The 18131-nt window shown below is 47.5% G+C and overlaps 1 protein-coding gene across 1 annotated transcript in view; it reads right to left on the bottom strand.

The window, feature by feature from the left end:
- Positions 1-33: 33 nt before the first annotated feature.
- The window catches only part of CCDC102A (coiled-coil domain containing 102A), a 38784-nt gene continuing 20686 nt past the window's right edge, over positions 34-18131 (bottom strand). The window contains exons 3-9 of the mRNA XM_081017028.1: positions 15949-16175; positions 15745-15853; positions 14033-14149; positions 12336-12545; positions 10428-10598; positions 8982-9085; positions 34-2654 (exon numbers count right to left, since the gene is read on the bottom strand). Coding sequence (XP_080873154.1) covers positions 2528-2654; positions 8982-9085; positions 10428-10598; positions 12336-12545; positions 14033-14149; positions 15745-15853; positions 15949-16175 — 1065 coding nt within the window. The 3' untranslated portion in view covers positions 34-2527. The remainder of the gene's footprint in view (positions 2655-8981; positions 9086-10427; positions 10599-12335; positions 12546-14032; positions 14150-15744; positions 15854-15948; positions 16176-18131) is intronic.

Genomic DNA, 18131 nt, shown 5'->3' with positions numbered 1-18131 from the left:
AACTCTCCCACTGAACTACACCTCGTGCAGGCATTTAGTATAAACTCTGTTTTATTATTACAAAAGGTTGACTGAACGGTTGCCGTGCTGTTTGTAAATGATACCTGTCAGAGGCAGCTGTGGCCCCCTGAGCCTCGCCCGGCCCCCTCTCATCACATCGGGATCAGCTCAGTTAAATGAAGGGCCACTCACACTCTGCACCAAACAAAACCAAATTCTGCATTAAGGATGTCCGATTTAGAAACCCAAATCCACCAGCCTGAATTCCTAATGCAAACCACGGGCAGTTCCATGCACTTGATCGTTGGATTCCAAGAGTCAGCATTGCAACCACAAAGTATTTGGAATTCTCGAGCATGGGATGAGGGAACACAGGGAGGGTCCAGAGATTTACAGGCTGGGAAGGAGGGAGCCAAGAAATGGGACCCATACAGGAAAAGCCCAGTCCCACAAGTCCCCCTCAGTCCTTTTCTGCCCTGAGTTTGCCAAACGCAGCCCCAAGAGTTTGTTTAAAGGGTGGGTGGGGGAACAGATGGAGTTACATGGGAAATTTGACACCAGATGTCAAATTCCATGAAGGCATTACTATCCAGCAGATCTCTGGGCCTAGAAGCTGAGATGATCCCCACCCCTTTAAGAATTGCAGAGAAGGCAAAATTTCAGCAGGTGGGGGGTGAGCAGGCTCCCCCATTATTGCAGTCCACAATGCTATGGCAAGGGGCCTGCAGAACCTGTGAGTTACCAGGCCGAGGGCATCCCATCAGCCCATGTGTGGCCACCCACCAGGGGCTCCATGTACTCCTGGTTCTGATACACAAACAGGTGGGTTGTCAAGCATCTCATTGACCATCACACATGACTGATGGATGGTCTTCAGTTGGGCTGTGCTACCTTTTATAAGCAACCTTCTCACGATTTGAACTCATAAAAGCACAAGAAGTGCCTGCTTTATCGGGTCATCTAGTCTTGTTCTCACAGTGGCCAACCAGATGCCTGAGTGGTAAACTTGAAAGCGGGAACCTGAGCACATGAGCCCACTCCCCTCCTGTGGTTCCCAGTAACTGGCATTCAGAAGTATTGCTGCATCCAACTGTGGAGGCATGGTGCATCCAACCATAGTAGCCATGGTGGCTAATAGCCATTGATAGCCATCTCCTCCACCAATCTGTCTAATCCTCTTTTAAAGCCAACCAAGTTGGTGGCCATCACTGCATCTCCTGTGGGAGCAAGTTGCATCGTTTAACTCCACATACCTAGGAGCAGAATGCACATGAACTGGCAGAGGGCATTAGGCAGGAACTACTCAGAAATAGGGTGAGGGGGCTGTTACTGCAATACTAATATTAATTAGCCTCCATATAGAGCTTTCAAGTCCTAAAAAGCCCTCCATATATATCATCTTGCAATCCTTGTAACCCCAAACGGCATGTGAGCGTGATCATCTCCATATTGTAGTTGTTGCATAGAACAAGAGGATTGGAAGCCTGCAGCTTTCTGGTAGAGGTTGTTGTAAATTTGGACTGGGGACCTTCCAGCTTCTTGCTGTTTCTTTTTGTGACACCGGGATGGCATGGGAGCGAGACCAATAATTGCAATGCTGGCTGGGATTCCATGGCTATCTCAAGTTTTATAATACAAATCATATACAAATACATAAACACACACACACACACACACACACACACACACACACACACACACTGGGCAGTCTGAGAGGATGAGATACATCTTCAGGGGTATCTCTCCCTATACCATCGGTCTCTTCCATCACATTCCCACTAGATCTTTTATTCAATCATCAGTTCAGCTCCTGAGACATGGAAGAACCACTTTGGCGGATGAACCTCAGAAATTTCAACAACGAGATTCCCCCTTCCAATGTGTTGATTCCCCGCTCTGTATCACTCATTATCTCCATCTATCTGGATTGAGGTCAGAGGTATTGTGGTTAACTTCCAGAGGAGTGCTGTGTTTGCGGAAACTGTGTCGGTCAGCTGTGGAGAGGCATTAGCTGGACAGGAATTAAGGCCAGAGCAATGGAAGGGTTTGAACAAAAATCTAGTCCAATCCTCTGCAATGAAGGATTCTTTTGCCCAATGTGGGGCTTGAACCCACAGCCCTGAGATTAAGAGTCTCATGCTCTACTGACTGAGCTATCCCTCAGGTCTAGATGATTCTTGCTTTTTTTAAAGTATCAGCGATGTTTTATGGACTGGAGCTGTAGAGAAAGGGAGCCTTCCATAAAGTTTAGCAACTCCCTCCATGAAATCTCCCCAGGGCCTCAATTTAGCCCCCATCCTAGTCACCAAACCTTCTTGCTGTGGAGACCAGAACAAGGAGGCCTGGCTTCCCCTTTCCCAAAGTCTTCCTCACAGCTTCGCATTTGTTCTCCCTGGGGTTGGCAAAAGAAGAGGCCAAAGACCGTTCTGCTGCTCCAGTCACTTGTCCTAAGCCCACAGGCCATGCCCAGCTCCACCAGCACCTGGTGTCTCTGTCACAGCCTGGAGTGTCTCTCCAGTGGCAGCTGCTAAGGAACTTGGATCTGCAGGTCTTCGTCTTCATCCAGGTCACTGTTGCCATCACCAGGGTTGTCAGGGCCAAAGCGTGAACCGCGAATCTTCCCAAAAAGGGGGATGTTCTGTTGACGGCGAAGCCTGTCCCAGGAGAAATGATATTTTTGGCTATTATTATTAAACAATGATTATTATTATTACTGGTGGTCGTGTTGCATTTGTGTCCTTCATTCCCATCACCCAGTGGCCTTCAATGTGATACAGTCAATAAAACAGAAGAGCGACAGCATATTTCAGCTATCAAATGCTGGGGTAAACAGGAATGTTTGAAGATAGCCCTATATGGGCTATTGGGCCATGCACCCCTTGCACTGGTGCTATGCTGCAACCATGTTCATGGTATACGCTCCCAGGGGGAGCCCTCTGTGCATGCTTCTCTGTTCCACAGTATACACACAAGTGCAGGACGACATAGGCATGTAACATCATCTTTGTTCTGAATTTAAGGTACGTTCCCAAAGAGGAATTCTGTGTAACTCAAAAGCTTGATTCAAGGAGGTTTGAACTATAACTGGTCCAACAAGTACCTTTTTTTAAGCTCCCAGGGAATCAAGCTTGGTCTGCCCTATACAATGAATGGAGTGGCAGAACATTTGAAATATAGAACAACAGATTGCATCGCTTTGAACTACAAGTACAGGAATCACCTTTTTAATGCTCCCCCGTTAAAAATCCTCTGCAAGTAGCAAAACAGTATAGCTGGCAAAAGGCCAGGAGAGAACCATTCCTGTTGTGCTCATTTTTGATTTGCAGGGCATTTTTTAAATATAAAAGAACACTGTACATAATGTAGAAATATGTGAGCCTTGCCCCCTCACCCCCTGCAGCCTGAAGTGGTAGCGCACGTTTGACTTCTTTTTCCTGCATGTGCAGATCAGCTCCCATGCCGGCAGATGGAAGCTGCAGTCCAAAATATCTGGAGGGCAGCAGGTTAAGAACACAAGTCGAGCCTGCTGGATCAGGCCCACCTAGCCCAGAATCCTGTTTGCACAGTGGCCAACCAGGTGCCCCAATGGGACACCTGCAAGTAGGACCCAAGCGCGAGAGCAACTCTCTCCTCCTGCGATTCCCAGCAAACTGTGGTCAGAGGCATTCAGAGGCTGGGGAAGGCTGTGGAGGAGACTGAATAATTCATCAATTTCCAACCCTTCCTTTTGTTTTAGCTTAGATATTCAGCAAGAAACTAACCTTTCCCATTAAGGTCTATGAGATATAAATAAATCTATTCCCCCACCCCCAGCTACTGCTTCATGTTTAAACTTCATCCAACTAAGTGGGTGTTACATGCTGATAAAGGCAGATCTGGACAGACCGTCCCTCAGTGGCTCCAAGCAGCACTTAATAGACTTTTGATTAAAGCAAGCAAAGTTCACTCGAAACCCTTTTCAGATTCAGGGTGCTTAACCAACAGCACATTATTGTCTGGAAGCTTTTATCAAGGAGTGGGAAGGCAGACACGGGGGCCTGCGGGCTGAACTTAGACATCTAACACCCCCGTATTCAGTAGTCCAATAATACGCTAATAATATAAACACCACCAGCAATTAGTTGTCTCACGTAATTAGGGCTTTATGTGAGAATTGTTTATATTTGTACAGTTCTTATTCTTGTGTCTGCGTAGAAGAGAACTGACCCTTCCCATTTTACAACACAATAGGGAAAGAAAACCTCTCTGTTAGAATTGTTGCTAATCCTGCGCCCTCCTTCCCCCTTCAAAAACTCCCCTTCTGCTACAAATCATGGCTGTTTAATACTGGTGGTGTAGTAGGTTGTAAACCAAAGAGAGAAGCAATTACCCAGATGTCCTTTTTAGACAGATGGGACAGTGGTGGAGGAAAGACGGGTGTTAACAAGTGGGTATTGAGGACACATTAGGTGCAGCACCTGTGTATATACAGTGAATCTGGGGAGGTTCACGAAAGGCTTGGTTTTCTGGTGTAGTGTGGTGAGTTATGAATCAGGGAGCCCCTTGTTCGAATCCTGCCTCTGACATGAATTCACTGGGTAGCTCTGGGCAAGTTGCCTTCCCTCTGTCTTCGGCTGTAATCCAAAACCTCTTTGTGCTGGTCTGGTGTTGGATTGGGTAGATGTGCCCCTCTAGCCAGTCCTGCCACCCTCTGCCGTTGTGGAATTTCCTGTTCCAGACACTGAATGTGCAGGATCCTGCCTGGCAGCAGCCTGTGGAGATCCCCAAACCTGGCTGTTGTAGACGAGGGTATAGGCTTGTGCCTTTGCAGCTGTGGATTCACCTGCCCCACACATGGTATCGGATGAGTGACAGGTAACCATGGCCGTGGGGCTGGGAAACAGCCTTGTGGGCCAGATTAGAAGCTTGGTGAGTTCTAATTTGCCCACAGGCCAGAGGGCCCCCGTGCCTGCTTTATAACCTAGGTCAAATTGCATGACAGTAGAGTTTTAAAAATAGGAATCAAGAGTCTTGAAGGAAACATAGAGGTCTTTAAGACGCATTTAAAACTCTGCCTCTGCCCCTCGAACCACCCAGAGGAGGGCATTCCTAAGGGGCCAGTGGTGGTGCTACCACTGAGAAGGCCCACTAACAACCAGCGGATTTTAAACCTCAGTCTGGTCTGCACTTGGGGAGACACTCCCTGTATTGGGTATCCCAGTTTCAAACTGCTTAGGGCTTTTCATGTCAACAGAAAGGCCTTGAGCCTGGCTTGGGAGCTAAGAGGCAGGCAGACTCATGACACTGAAGAGAGGTCCCAAGGCTCTGATTTGGTGGGAACGCAGAAAACGTTTGCTGCTATGAGCAATTGCTGGGACTGGTTTTGGAGGAGCCCATAGCTCCCAGAGACTGTCGCCGGTTCCTAGACAGCAGAGCAGCGTCTCAGCCCCTCTGCTCCCTTCCTAGGGGGCCTTGTTACCCTTCAGCCTCGCCAGTGAGGCATTCTCAGCACTGTCAGCTCCCTGATCATCCCAGCATTAAATTCCACCCATGGAAATTTATGTGCTGGATTTCCCATCTGAAGCCACGCAGGAGCTCGCAAGGACGCCGCTCCGATAATTCTCTAGGTGTGGCAGCCTCTGACTCCAGTTGCTTTTTACTGGAAAAAGGCATGAATTATTTAAGGAAAGAGGGTGGTGGGCTTGGCGAGGGAGGGGGAGGGAAGGCTCCATTATTCTCGTATGATTTAATGCCAACCTCCCCAATAAAAAGGAGGAGATAAAAATCATCGCTTTCTTTCCTTTCTTTCTTTTAGAGCTCAGCTGCCTCCTCAAAAGCTCTTTGGATCGAGCAGAATCGATTTGTCTGGCAGGCAACCCAGTGTTTTATTGCTAGAGAAACATGCATGCATTTTATTTATTTATTTTTTTAAAAAACTTTTTAAAGGCAATAAAACGAAAGTATTTCTTAAAGGTGCTTCACTTAGCATGCCATGGGCCCTCTGACCCTCATCCTTCCATGTTTCTAGATCTCCTTGAGGAAGTGGGTGGCGCCCTTGAGACCCCTTTCTCTCCCTCTTGCTGTTCATCATTCCCACGCAAGGCCCTCCACTCCCTCTAGTGGAAGAGGAGAGCAAGTGCAAGGGGCCTCTGCCACTCACCTTCCAACTCCTGCTGGTCCAGTGTTTCCAGTTCCTTGGCAACATTCCATTCTTGTAAATGTCTATCCAGTCTCCTTTACTGCCTAACCTCTTGAGGGAAGGAGCTCCAACTCTTTGATCATTTACTGTATCTCCCCTCGCTCTACCTAACCCATTTTTTTTAAAGAACTTATTGAGAACTCCACAGATTCCATACCTCCCAATTTTTCTAAGGCAAAACTGGGGACGTGGGTCTTCTGGGATGTGCTCCCGGTGAGTCACTTGACCCAGATCTCACTCTCGTCTTTCCCACCCCCAAAGCACTTTGGGGGGTGGCAAGATCTCTCGCAGCCCTGGAAAAAGCACTTTTTTGGGGTAAGAGCACAGTGCGAGATCACGGCACCCGAAATGGCTGCCGAGATCTTGCATGAAAAAACAGGCTGTCCTGTTTTTCCCCCAGGGCACTTGGAAGGAATGAGATCCCTGCAATTCAGAAGACAGGAGCTCATTTTGGCCTCTGTAAGAAAACCTGCAAGATCAGGCCAAAGGGTCCCTGAGCGTCATCTTGTCCAATTCACTCTGTTCCCTCCTCTCCCTCTGACCACTCGTCCTTGTCCCCCCCATGGGCTCTGAGCCTTCTTCCCTTGGAGTTTCCTCAGCTGGTTCTTCCCAGCTGATGAGCAATGCTGAGTCTGTGAGCCCTTTACCAGTCTCGGGGGCACAGGAAAATGCTGAAGCCTGCCAGTCTCTGGAGCCAACCCCAGAATTCCAGGCTGGGACCTGCAAACAAGCCCTGCTCACGTTTGTTCCCCCTGTTAAGTGGGGCGAAATATGATCACCTAAAAATCAAGCAGCTTTCCCCTGCCTTTAGTCATGTTTTGTTTCACAACCACTGGCAGGGCCAAGCTGATTGCAGAAGCGGCTGCAGCTGTCTTGAAGGCGGTGGTGCCGGGGGAATGTTTTTAAGGGCACTGGGGAATCGGCACACCCTAGTATCCACAGGGAGATTGCAAGGGACCCCGGGGTTGGAACTGACTCAGTGCATTTGACAAGGCCCTAACCACATGGGTTAAAGGATTGAGTTCCCCCCACATTTAACCTCCCAACCTGCCTCCAGCGAACATGACAGAGAGAAATGGGGCGAGGGTGACCGAAAGCCACCCTCCAGGCTCTGTAGCATCCATCACTGTTCTCTGCTGATCAGGCACGACATTCCTTCCCCCCTCCCACCCTCTCATCCGCAGCCCGCGGCTGACAGGTAAGCTGCTGAGAAACGGATGGCTGCAATTTGAAGAGTTCCCCTTGATGCTCTCCTCCAATTTATCAATGAGATCATTCTCCCACCTGGCTCCCCTCCCCACCCCCTTTCAACCCTTTGATGCAACCTTCCTTTCCTGGAAAGGACTCCTGCTTCTGCAAAGCCTCCAGGGAGACAACAGTTCGTCCAATTAGTCTTCGAACAGCGCTTAAGAGCTAACGCCCCAGCACTCACTCTCGTTTGCAGTCTAAATTAACCCACAGCTGATTTGCATGTTCTCTTGTGCTCGCAAACTACCAGGAGTTGGTTCAGGAGGATGCTTTTTTAAAAAAGGTCAAGATTTCAACTTCAGCGTCTGGTGGGGAAGGAAAACTAGGAACTGGAGGATGCGTGGAACAAATCCAGGAAGGGAGTTAAAAGGCAAAGGATGCTAGTCTGGTTGTTAAAGTTTCAGAAATTCACTGGGTTGCCTTGGGCCAGTCATGCACTCTCAGCCTAACCTACCTCACAGGGTTGTTGTGAGGTTGAAATGCGTAGGAGGAGAACTGTGAGCTCTTTGGAGGAAAGAAGGTGGGATACAAATGTAAGTAATAATAATGCAGCCGTCTGCAACAGACTGTCCTTCAGATGCTTTGGACTGCAGCTCCCACCAACCCCAGCCAGCTGATGTAATCCAAAACGTCTGGAGGGCACCTGGTTAGAGAAATCTGTGTAAAGCCATCAGAGGCAAGGAGAGAGCAGAGCTGAGACAGCCACGGATCCACTGGATCCTAAACTGGTTCAGTGAGCAAGAGGTTGTATTGGGGTCTGCTTGGTGTGCCTGACGGAGGTTAGGATTGTACTTGCAGCCACCTAAAGCAGTTTGCTAATCCAGGAAGTCTGTGTTTCTGTTGTCCATGAATTCTGCCTTTGTGGATCACCCTGTTACCAGCCCTGGATTATGCAATCTGAACCACAGCATGCAACGAACAGAGAGCAAGCGCATCAGAGAGCAGAGAGAAAAGTGCAGGGAGAACAAATAGCCAAAGACCACTCAAGTAAGTGAGCCAAGCTAAATGCTGCAGAAGAAAGCCACCCCTGCCTGCAGGCACACAGGAGGAAGGTGTCATTCAATTTCTCTACCCTGGGCATACTCAAATGAAGAAGATGTGATGCATGTCCAGCAATAAATTATTTTCAATTGTCTCTGCAGCAGCTTCCTAAAGAGGCAAGCCTTTCTAAAACACTGAAAAATGGCATGCCTCTTCAAGAGCTGCTGCAGAGAAAACCGCAAAAGAAAAACTGTCTGCGTACGCAGCACCTTTACTCGTGCACGGATGAATACTTTGGGTTTTGCATCCGGTTGTGCCACCTGATGTCACAGTCATCAAACAACGAATGTGTATGTGTAAAATAAACAGCCCACCGTGCAAAAGCGGAAGACAACTTTGCAGGGATAGAATTTCATTCCCCTGCCTCAAATACTCTGCCTCTTAATACATCAATCCCCAAGTACTGTAGATCCACCGCTTGCTTTATCATGCCCACCACATCATCCGAGTCCCTTTTCCTCCATCCCTGAGCTCATCTCTCACCTTCCCTAGCCTGATCTTTGCTTCCCCCTACCTGGACTGCAGGTGCTCCAGCTGAACTTGGAGGTTCTCACTTTGCTCTGTTTGCTCATCAAGCGACCTCTGCAATTTCCGTGCCTGGTTGTGGGCCTCGTCAAGCTGCAGAGCAGACAGAAACACAAGACAAGTGAGGGCAGCAACCCAGTCGGGGAAGGTGGAGTTGAACCCTCACCACCAACACGCTTTTTGCCTTATTGTTAGCCAGACACCAGCAGCCAAGTCTTAAGTTGGATGCTAGAATCAGCAGCACACAAGCCATAGTGGTAATTTACACACACCTTGTGTGCAGTTTGATCTTGCTCTGACACAGCTCTCGCTCCCAAAGAGGCAATCAGCTGTTTGGTTTTGAAATACTGCTTGCCTCTTCAGAAGCGGTAGCTCGTGCACGGGTAATTCAAATGAATTTTGGGCTCAACACACAGTGTCCTCTAACACAAGTACATTGTTTTTTGGGGGACTGGGGTTCCGAGAAAGGTCCAATCCATCTTCACTTATCTCCATACCTTGCAACAAGGCCAGTACCAAGCAGAATGCAGAACCCTGCAGCCACATCTGCCAGCCTGCCGGTTCCTTGATATCCTCCCCTCCCATCATCCTTGCAGTTCCAGGCAGCCAGCAAAAAGCAGAAGGGATTACCAAACTGTGAGGCTGTGTTTGGATTAGTTGTGGGTCACCAAGCTGTGCAAGCCCAGCTTGCGATAAAACAGCCATGCAGACAAATGGGCAGTAGGAAAAGCCAAGAATTGTTCTTGACTCTCATATGACTTTTCACAATTGGGCATATACTGAGTCCGATCACTGGTATATTTTTGCTCTGGCTGGTAGCCCTAACCCTGAGATCTCAGACAGAGGACCCTTCCCCAGCCATAGCTGGAGACGTCAGGGATTGAACCTGGGACCTTTCACATGCAAAAGCACACGCTCTACCACTGAGCCAAGCCCTTCTCCACACAGATCATGCAAAATGTGGCATACAAAGGCACATAACTGCATCATTTCGAAAGCTGTAATCCAGAACATCTGGAGGGGATACCCAGGCTGGGGAAGGATGATTTCTACCAATCCAGCTACCCAAACTGAGGGTAACCCTAAGCAAATCACTTCCCTGGGCTTGTGAGATAATAGACATTATCTTAAATATGCCAGGCTCCATAGGAATTTAGAGTTTCAAAAGCCATGCCCTGAATGGTACCCATATTTGAGCAAGGAGGAACTGATGCTGCTGTGTTACTGTTGAAATATGCAGGCCTGTCCAGATGAAACAGCCTGTGCTGTCATCATATAGGGACAACAGCAGGAGGAGGAGGTGGGTGGGGAGTTGAGTGAAAGGACAGAAGCAGGTCCCAAACCATCCTGGAACAGTGAGCACCTGTTCCCCAGAGTAGAAGCTGCTGCAAGGTCAGGGAAAGGGGACACAAGTGTGGAAGGTGCAAAGGGTTACCTCGTCCTCCGCTTGGGCCAGCTCCTTCTTGAGCTCCTCGACTCGCAGGCGCAGCTTCTTCACCTCGCCCTCGTGCTGCTCCACCCGGCGGTTCGCGTGGGCCAGCTCGGCCATCTTCTCCTGGCACTGTTTCTTCAGCTTGGCATGGACATGCTTCAGATCTGCCAGTTCCTGTGGGAGGGAACGGCGGTGAGGGAGTACTCAACCTTCTCCGAGAAAGGAAGCCTGCTGCTTAGGGTGTGTTTTGCACGTGCTACAAAAAATAGCGCCACTTTGCCTAGTCCCCCACCCCCACCCTGTATTTTAAAGGGAAAAGTGGTGGTTTCTACTCTTGTGCCACCTTCAAAGAGGACGTGCAATTTGTATGTTTCATTCTTAAGGATCTCTGAGCATCACCCCCCCAAACTATCAGTATTTTGCAAGAGGAATTTAATTGCATACTGGAAATACGAGTTTGTTTTTGCAGTTAGGGAAGTGATGAGGAAATGCATTAAAAAGCATGGGATAACCATCGATTGATTAGAAGAGGTGTAACCTTTCTGCAAACAAATTCAACCAAAAGTGCCAATATTGTATAGTGGTACCTCGGGTTACAAACATTTCAGGTTACAGACGCTTCAGGTTACAGACTCCACTAACCCAGAAATAGTACCTTGGGTTAAGAACTTTGCTTCAGGATGAGAACAGAAATTGCACGGCGGCGGCGCAGCAGCAGCGGGAGGCCCCATTAACTAAAGTGGTACCTCAGGTTAAGAACAGTTTCATGTTAAGAACGGACCTGCAGAACGATTTAAGTTCTTAACCCGAGGTACCACTGTATAAACCTCTGTGCAAGCTTTGTGAAATTAAATCTGGACAAATGCTCAATAAACAGGTCATCTAGAGGAATCCTGAGTGTCTCTTACCAAGTTCCTATTCTGCACAGAAAACAACAACCAAAGTCTGTGGCAACTTAAAAGACGAACAGATTTAATGAGGCACCTGTTTATGCCACAAGGCTCTTGTGTCAGCTTTTCTCCAGAGATGTTTAGGGTTGCAACTCCCATCGGTCTCATTCAGTGCTACGGATGGGAATTTTAGTGCAAAGCATCTCCGGAGGGCAGAGGCCTGGGGAAGGCTGCTCTATATTGTTTTTGCTGCAACAGAGTAAGGCAGCAGCCCTGTGGAAATTACTTTGAATTGGTCTTCTATCTCTATCTCTGCAAATGGAAAGTGTTGGCTGCCCCCTGGTGTTGACTGTGAGAAAGCAACCTTTGATGCGCCTCTTAAAATAAACCCCATCAGCCTTCATAGAATCATAGAATTGTAGAGTTGGAAGGGACCACAAGGGTCATCTAGTCCAACCCCCCTGCAATGCAGGAATCTTTTTGCCCAGTGTGGGACTCGAATCCACAACTCTGAGATTAAGAGTCTCATGCTCTACTTGGCTTGGCTCCTCTTTGAGTGTTTCTGCCTGGCTGAAATATGTCTCCGAACTCCGATAATATTCTTCCTTGTCTGGATGGAGAACAGAAGTGTGTGTGTGTGTGTGTGTGTGTGTGTGTAGAAGTACAAAACTCTTTAGAAAAAATACCTGGCATGGAGAAGGAAATAAAAACAGCCCAGTGAGCTGTCCAGCATGCTCAGGGGGCAGCAGAATACTGACTTGCGTGTGAAATAGAACGGATTGGAGTATCCTGGAAGTACACATAGCTGACGGGCTGGAACACAAGAGCAGGAGAGCTCCCTGCTGCAGTGCTTTGGAGTGGGTCCCAGTTATTTATTTAGGAACGTCACAGCTGAGTAAAGCAGCAGTGAGATCAGCTTCTTGCAGTGTCCAAAGGTCAGCTTTGACAAGTGAGGTTCCCTGAGGTCTGAAATACCACCTTCCGCCCCCAGGGTGATCTCCCTCCCTTAAGCTTATGTCACCTTGTTCTTCTCAAACAGCTCCGCTTGGATGGTCTTGAAATCGGTGTCGAGGGCGCTGACCGTCTGCCTCCTCTTCCGGGCCAGAACCTCCTCCACATCCTCAATCTGCGCCCGCAGCTTCTTGTTCTCTCGCTCCAGATTAAGCTTCTCTGTCTCCAGGCGCTCGCGCTTGCCCCATTCCGCCGCGTTCTCGGCCTGGAGCCGCTCCATCTTTGGGGAAAGGAGGGTGTAAGGGGATCAGTCTTGCTGCTGGAAAGATGTCTGCGGGAACCAGCTTCCCCATTATTAAATTTGCTAGTCACTCTTTTTCTTTTTTCGCCATGGTGACTCAGCGAGATGCACAAAACGAACCAAACATACGTAACATTAAAACCAAGGAGAAAAATACATTAGAAAAATCCCACCCATTCTAAGAGGACATAGATAATTAAAAGCCAAAGGCCTGGTTAAAAAGGAATGTTTTCTCACGGTGCCTGAAGACATGTAACAATGGCGCCAAGAGAGACTTGCTGGACAGAGCATTCCACAAGCGGGAAGTCACCACTCAAAAGGCCCGTTCCTCATGTTGCCACCTTCCGGCCTTCTGTGGAGGGGGCACATGAAGAAGGGCTTCTTCAGATGACAACTGCAAGGTCCTGGTCAGTTAATTAGACTACCCATGGGGCATTAGTAGCCAGTTCAAAAGAGCAAGCTGAACATGCTGCCTGATGTCTCCAGATGCCTGGGAGAACAGGAATGTCTTTGCCTGCCACCTAAAAGTGGACAATGCTGGCATTAGGTGGGCCTCCTTGGCAAGAATATTCCACAGCCAAGGGGCCACCAGTGAAAAGGTCTGTACTTTCACTGCCTGAACAGAACACATACCAAAGAGGCTATAATTCTATATATAATCCAATAAAGCCATGTGTGATGTGCAAATCTGTGATGCTGCAAGGGTTACTGGGATGGACACAGGAAGCTTTCCAAGGGTGGAGACTTTGGTTCTACCTAGGCCAATGCTGGCTTAGAGAGCCGCTGCCAAGATCTTTTCCAGCTGAGCAATCAGAAATCTTCTGAAGCGGAGGTGCCAGGAAGTTAACCTGGGACCTTCTGTCTACAAAGAATGCTCCTCCACCACCCTTTCTGCGACTTTGCCATTTGGGGCAGCCCAATGTCTCAGTGACATCTCTTCCAAGCTGCGTGTGGACCAAAAAGGCAACTTAACACTGGCCGCCTGCAACCGAGTCTGAAGTCAAACACCACGGCAAACAAACAAACAAATCACCACGTCTGCCTCAGAATTTGAACTCACATCTCCAGATGTCAAAAGGAACAAGTTTGAAAGTTTTTGTACTAGCAGAGCCACAAAAGAAATGTTTGGAGCTCAGTTTATTTATTTATTTATTATATTTATATGATGCCTTTTCCTCAAAAGAGTTCAAGGTGGTGTACATGGTCCTCTCCCTTCCCTATTTTCTCTTCACAACAACCCTGTGAGGTAGGTTAGGCAGGCTGAGAGGCACTGACTGTCCCGCCCAAGGTCATACCCAGTGAACTTCATGGCTGAGTAGGGATCTGAACCCTGGTCTCTCACGCTCTAGTCCAACACTCTAAGCACTACACCACACCTTAGGGGGGCAACTAAGTGAGCAATGGGGAAACACAAAGGACACTGCTGTTCTTGCAGGTTTCCAGGTCAACTTTCCCCTAATTCTCACCTCTGATCGCAACTCAGCTAATTTCTTGTCCATACTTGATCGAGCCCCCAGTTCGTCTTCCAGATCCTCAGAGATGCGCCCCAACTCGTCTTGGTGGATCTCCTTGAGAATGTTCAGCTGTAGACAGATTGAAAAGAGAAGTTGGAAATTACCTCTGGTGTCTGTGGGCAAAATCAATAGCAGCACTTTAAAGAGCCACATTAAGAGCAGGGGGATGCAGAGAGCTGCTGTGTTGATAAGAAAATATCCTGCCGTTCTCCGATGTTTCAGAACCCCCCTGTGCTCATATTTATAATTTTTTCCCCACATTTTAAAAAGAATTTGCTTTAAAATGTAGATTTGCAGGAGTGGCTGCATGAGGGCACTTTCTCAAGAATGTTGACTCAGGAGAGGATGATAGTAAAAAATCACCACTGACTGACTTGAAAGATGTTTGGGATTGCAATTCCCACCAGCCCAAAGTAGTCCAAAGTGCTTGGAAAGTGAAAACCTGGGGTTGGTGGGTTGGTGGCTGTTCTAGCCATTGCAGCAGGAATGGGGAATCTGTGGCTCTCCGGATGTTCAACTCCATCCCCCATCACCCCTCACCACTGCCTGGGGTTGGGACTGACGAGAACCGGAGTCCAACAACACAGTCCAACAAGAGGGGCTTTGGGGAATTCTCTGCAAGCTTGGGGACATACCTGTCTAACACCCAAAATCTAGGGCTCAGATAGGGGCTTGAGACATCTTACCACCCTCACTGCCCTGTTGAAAAGCTGTGCCCCAAGAATCCCTGGGTTGCAACTTGCTTCATTGTCATCAATGAAAGCACCCCACTCCAAGCAGCCAGATGCGATTGCGCAGTCAAGCAGTCTTTAACTCAGAAGTACAGAACACAGAAAGTTACTCTATGTTGAACTACACCAGTCAGATGGGTGGCATATTATCATCATCATCATCATCATCATCATCATCATCATTCTCCACTCCTGTGCTTTCCAGAAACTAGTATTCAGACACATGGAGGCAGAGCAGTCATATCAATAGACTTCTCTGTGAATTTGTTTGATCCTCTTTTATAGCCATCCAAGTGGGTGCTTGGTGACCATCACTGCCTCTTGTAACAATAATAATAATAATAATAATAATAATAATAATAATAATAATAAATAATAATAATAATAATAATAAAAAACACCCTGCTCATCTGACTGGGTTTCCCCAGCCACTCTGGGTGGCTCCCAACAGAATATTAAAAACACTTCTAAAAGTCAGATAGTTGTTTATTTCCTTGACATCTGATGGGAGGGCATTCAGCAGGACAGGTGCCACTACCGAGAAGGCCCTCTGTCTTGTTCCCTGTAACCTCACTTCTCGCAGTGAGGGAACCGCCAGAAGGCCCTCGGCACTGGAGCTCAGTGTCCAGGCTGAACGATGGGGGGTGGAGATGCTTCTTCAGGTATACTGGGCCGAGGCCATTTAGGGTTTAAAGGTCAGCACCAACACTTTGAATTGTGCTTGGAAATGTAGTGGGAGCCAATGTTGGTCTTTCAGAACCGGTGTTATGTGGTCTCAGCGGTCACTCCCTGTCACCAGTGTAGCTGCTGCCAACTGCTGGAACAATGCAATTCCAGTTTAGCTATGGGTTTCCTGCAGGGGACTGTGCCAGCCCTACCTAGAGATGCCACTGAGGTCTGAACCTGGGGCCTTCTGCTACAGATCTTGCCCACCTGCTTCAACACCTCCTGCTTGTTCTTGTTCAGCTCCTCATACTTGACCTTCCACTGGCTCAGCTCCCCTTCTAGCTTCTCGATGTTCTTGCTGAGGGACAGCTTGTCCCTGAAAGAGACAACAACAACACAAAGGGCAAGGCTGAGGGCCGCACTCTGGGCGCTTCCTCAGCAAGCGAGGGGGGTGGCACAGGCAGCACTCACTCCCGCTCCTTGAGCAGCACTTTCTGGGATTCGTCCAGCCTCAGCTTCAGGGCCATGATCTTGGTGGCGTCCTCCTCGATGACGGAGACATCCTCCCAGAGCAGCCGGCTCCTCTCCTGCCGGGCGAAAGATGAGCGGACGCTGACCGTGCTCCGCTGGTCCCAGCACTCCTGCCCTTCTTGCTTGCTCTTCAGGAGGTTCTCCATCAGCTCAAACTCCTGTAGCGACTGCGGATAAGAAGAGGTCACAAATGCCAAAGTCAGGCCTGTCTACAGACTCATGGTATGCTCAGGTGTGGTCCGTTGTTCTGGCCGAGAAATTGACTTGCCAGGTCAGGGCAGCCAGAGGCAAGGCGAGTACTTTATCCTTCTATAGCACATGCATCCCCAGGGTGGATAAAAATCAATGATTTTTTTTTTAAAAACAACCACCACAAAATTGGATTTTTAAAATTTACATTGGATTTTTTTTAAAAAAATACATTGGATTTTAAAAATAAAATGCTTTTGGAGGAAAAATCTTTCTAAATATACTGTAGTTTTCTATTTAAGATACCTTATTGTCCAAAGGCTATTCATCAGTAAATAAGGATTTGTTTTAAGTTTTTTATGTGTGCTAAAACTCATTCTAAGTTTTTTCTTTAAATGTTTAACACATCAGTTAACAAACATGGCTACATATGCTATAATGTTACTGTTTTACTTAAATAAATTGTTTAAATTGTTATTACGGAAATGATTATATTTCTTTCCAATAAGGTGCAGCAGAAAAGTTGTCCAAATGTATACAGTTAACTTATTAAACCTCACAACAATTTCATAATTATCTGTCTATGTATTTCTTATAGTATAACCAAATCAGTAATTTTTGACATAACTGTAAAAAGTACTCTGAAAATTTATTATTCCAAAAATAAAACCTTCATCTGGTTTAAATATTAAGATTATACTACCAAGAATGAGTTTTTCTGTAAAAAAAAGAAAAAGATTTAAATCAAGTCTTACTGACTAGTAATTTAAATCGTGATTTAAATTGATTTGATTTAAATCAAATCCACCCTGTTCATTCCCCATATGAGATGCGATGGTCAATTGAGACAATCTCAGACCCACGGAAGCAGAGACCTACTGGGTGAGAGACTGTAACATGTATTATAAACAGGCTCTAAAATGTTGCGCTTTTTTCTCAATACAGATGAGAGACTAGCTGCAATTGTTTTTTGCGTTTTAAATTATGTTTATTATATGTGAAAAAGCAATAAAATGCTTTTTTGAAATGACAAAGTCACGCAGGGCTTGACAGCTGATTACCAGTGTGCAGGTTTCGACTCCCACTCTCACCTTACCCTGAGGACAACCCTGGATTACGGCTAAGCCTGTGGGTGGCTTAGCAGCAACCCTGGCCAGGAACGCACCACTAACTCCAGGGCTGGAACATCAGAGCTCGCTCTCCTCAGGGAAAAGCTGCTTCCACCTCTCTGAGAAGTGTCTATGAGTGAGCGGAACTTGTTTCAGTCCTCCAAATTGATGCGTTCTGGAAAAGCGAGGCTTGCATAGCAGGATTTCTGCTCTAGACATGCACAGCAAGGTGAAACACACAAGTAAAACAGGATATGGGCAGATATTAATGATTGCTTCATGATCTTATAATGGCTTTTACTTAGATGACTGTTTATAAACAAAACAAAACAATGTGCATGGGAGAAACTGGAGGGGGCTATTATGATTTTTCTAGTGAATGTTGCCAGTTGCCAGGAAATTCACTAACAGATCGTGAAGCTGAGGCTCCAATACTTTGGCCACCTCATGAGAAGAGAAGACTCCCTGGACCCTGAAGTTGGGAAAGATGGAGGGCACAAGGAGAAGGGGACGACAGAGGACGAGATGGTTGGACAGTGTTCTCAAAGCTACCAGCATGAGTTTGACCAAACTGCGGGAGGCAGTGGAAGATAGGAGTGCCTGGCGTGCTCTGGTCCATGGGGTCACGAAGAGTCGGACACGACTAAACGACTAAACAACAACAACAACAATGTTATGATAGTGCAGCCTTTGCCAACCTGGTGCCCTCCAGATGTTTTGGACCACAGTTGCCATCAGCCCCAGTCAGCTCTGCCAAAAGAACTATAAGACACCAGGCTGGCAAAGGCTATTCTAGCATGTTCTACATGCTGCAGTGTATTCTTT

This window comes from Podarcis pityusensis (assembly GCF_964106645.2).
Source record: "Podarcis pityusensis genome assembly, chromosome: 8".
NCBI classification, from domain to species: domain Eukaryota; kingdom Metazoa; phylum Chordata; class Lepidosauria; order Squamata; family Lacertidae; genus Podarcis; species Podarcis pityusensis.
The sequence above is the reverse complement of the archived record's forward strand: the minus strand, read 5'-3'. Positions and strand labels throughout refer to the sequence as shown.